The 2,726-nt window shown below is 31.5% G+C and overlaps 1 protein-coding gene across 1 annotated transcript in view; it reads left to right on the forward strand.

Moving 5' to 3' along the window:
- Window positions 1–1,649: 1,649 nt before the first annotated feature.
- The window catches only part of LOC122270432 (adult-specific rigid cuticular protein 15.5-like), an 11,457-nt gene continuing 10,380 nt past the window's right edge, over window positions 1,650–2,726 (forward strand). Inside the window, exon 1 of the mRNA XM_043047749.2 lies at window positions 1,650–1,769. Coding sequence (XP_042903683.2) covers window positions 1,767–1,769 — 3 coding nt within the window. The 5' untranslated portion in view covers window positions 1,650–1,766. The remainder of the gene's footprint in view (window positions 1,770–2,726) is intronic.

Genomic DNA, 2,726 nt, shown 5'->3' on the forward strand with positions numbered 1-2,726 from the left:
CTATTTCTAGAACAGTTTTAAAATCAAAAAGATGAGATTTACCAAAACATAAATTTCGAATTTTTATTAAAAATCATATACATAAACAGTTTTTTTTTCCAGTAACGAAAACTCGATGAGTGATTCTTTAGTTCCGTGAAAAATATTTCAACTATAATCATATTCATTCCTCATATTTGTGGTTTTCCATTGTCAATGATTCCTAAATCTGAACAAATACGTCATTTATGCACCGTTTTTTGGCCTCATATATAGGAAAAATAGGTATATTATGGTATTGGTCAGTTGTATTATTCTTAACAGCATTATAAAGTATGTGGCTACTATTTAAAGATTTGAAAAAGTCAAACAAGTAAAATAATAATGTAAGGTATTTGGTTGAAATTGTTTTAAAAAAATATTGTAACCTAAAATCAAAAAAAAACTTTAAGAAGCTAGCTTAAAATAATTTTCTGAGCATTATAAAATATTTATAATAATTCCATATTTATTAAAAAATAATAATGAAGTGCACATGCAGGGAGTTTTTTATAATGACGATCGGCACTTTGTAAAAAATTCCGGATCAAATTGTGGTAAGAAGTACTGGAACCCTGAGTGCCGGTACATTTTACCGTAAAATCCCTTCTTACCGTAAAATTTTACGGAAGATAAATAGGGTGTACGATAATTTTTACTGCAATATTTATAGCAAAATAACTGAATCATTGTAATTAAATAAATATTACTGTACATTTCAAAATAAATTTTACGGTAAAAAAGGATTTTACGGATGCTGCTCTCAGAGTGCCAGTACTTTTCACCATAATTTAATCCGGAATTTTTTTACAGTGCAAGAAATTTTTCAATCACCATTAACTAGTCATCCTGCTGTGACTGCTGGTGACTGTTAGTTTTGCCCTATAGCCTCAATGGTTTGAAAATATTGTATTGGGCGCGGATAGTAAGTGATTTACATTTAACTGCATGGTCAGTAATTCCAGAAATCTAACCTTACACCATGTGATATTTTATAGGGTTACAACAAAGTCATTGTTTGACCAGCAATGGCTCAGGGGATAGAGCGTTTGCCTTCCAATGAGATGATCCGGGTTCGAATCCCAGCGATGGCTTGTCCATACAAATTCCGCATCCGGCTTGCACCAACCGCAGTGATGACGTGAAATATCGTCAGTGGTACTCGGATCATGGGTTAGAGTCCCCTTGCCGTCAGGCTAACCATGGGAGGTTCTTGTGGTTTTCCTCTCCCTGTAACGTAAATTCGAGCTAGCTCCATCCAAAAGTCCTTCACGAAGGCAAAATTTCTCCTAATACTTGATCCAGGAGTTCCGTTGCCTTCTGGATTGGGTTTAAAATTACAAGGCTATGGAGGTGAGCATTTGTGGTCATAAACCCATAAATTGGGTCAGCTGTTCAACGACGATTATAAAATAAAATAAAGTCACTGTTTATGAATCACCGATGCCAAAACTCAACGAACGTAGTGACGCAGCCTCAAGAGGCATTACAATGAAGAACTACAAAATGTTTGAAACTCACTTTAATAAAAGTGATATGCTTCTCGTGTTATAGAAGAACCACGCATCCGACATTTGATTTGTAAATTAATTAATGCATTTATTTCTTTTATCTGGCACCCAAAACGCTGGTATTACTCTATTAATTTTTATCTATATGTTTTATAATTTTTCCAGATTCGAATCAAATGACATCTGGTCGTTTCGAAGTTTCAGCTACATGTGCAACAGATAACATCAAAATTTAAAATGGTAAGGTGAAAACCATTGATCCAACTCTAAATTTAATTTAACAGGGCTAGGTACACGCCCACCAAATTACATCTAATTAACAAGTGACCTTAAATAAACCATATACACTCCCTGTCGAAACTATTAGACGCACTATAAGATTCTATGCAAAATCTTAATTATTAGGAGATGCTGTGCAGCTTAATTGTTTTTACGTGGCTGAAACCGGGTCGCACTTGTTTACGTTAGTGTATCAGCTGGTTAGCATAATAATGCAATTCGTTAAAAATAAATAATAATATTAAGTACATAAAAAATCTCCTGAATAAAAGCCCATTATATGTATGTTTAAATATAAAAGTATTGCATATAAACTCGTGCAGAACATGAAATTATTAAAAGAACTACTGTACGTTTAATAATTTGGTCGAATTATTTCAATTTACTAATATAATACCTTGAAATAATATCCGATGTAATAAACATTCTATACTTACATAATATTTTGTCTAATGTATCCAATCGTCGAATTTATATTAAATATTGTCTAATTTAACTAATTGATACACGAACGTAAAGAAATGCAAACCGGTTTCAGTCGCATAAAAACAATGAAGCTGTATAGTATCATCCGATAATTAAAATTTTGCTTAGAATCTTACAGTGCATCTAATAATTAAATGCCTCTCTGTTTCGTGTACAATTTTGCACTGTTATTTAATACCAATAGAGATTGACCCTTTATTTCTTATTATCTCGTTTGATCAGAAATTTAGCTAAGAAGAGTATAGTCGTATGTTTAACTGCATAGATACTGGCTTTATTTTATTTATTTTTTTTAAATCAAAACTACGTAGCACTAATAGAAAAATCTTAATATTATCATTAGAATAATATTATCATTTGAATCTTAACTAAATCAAATATTCAGATCAGATCAAATATATATATATAGAGATGTATCTGTATATATATATA

The sequence above is a fragment of the Parasteatoda tepidariorum genome, chromosome 2 (assembly GCF_043381705.1).
Source record: "Parasteatoda tepidariorum isolate YZ-2023 chromosome 2, CAS_Ptep_4.0, whole genome shotgun sequence".
Lineage (NCBI taxonomy): Eukaryota > Metazoa > Arthropoda > Arachnida > Araneae > Theridiidae > Parasteatoda > Parasteatoda tepidariorum.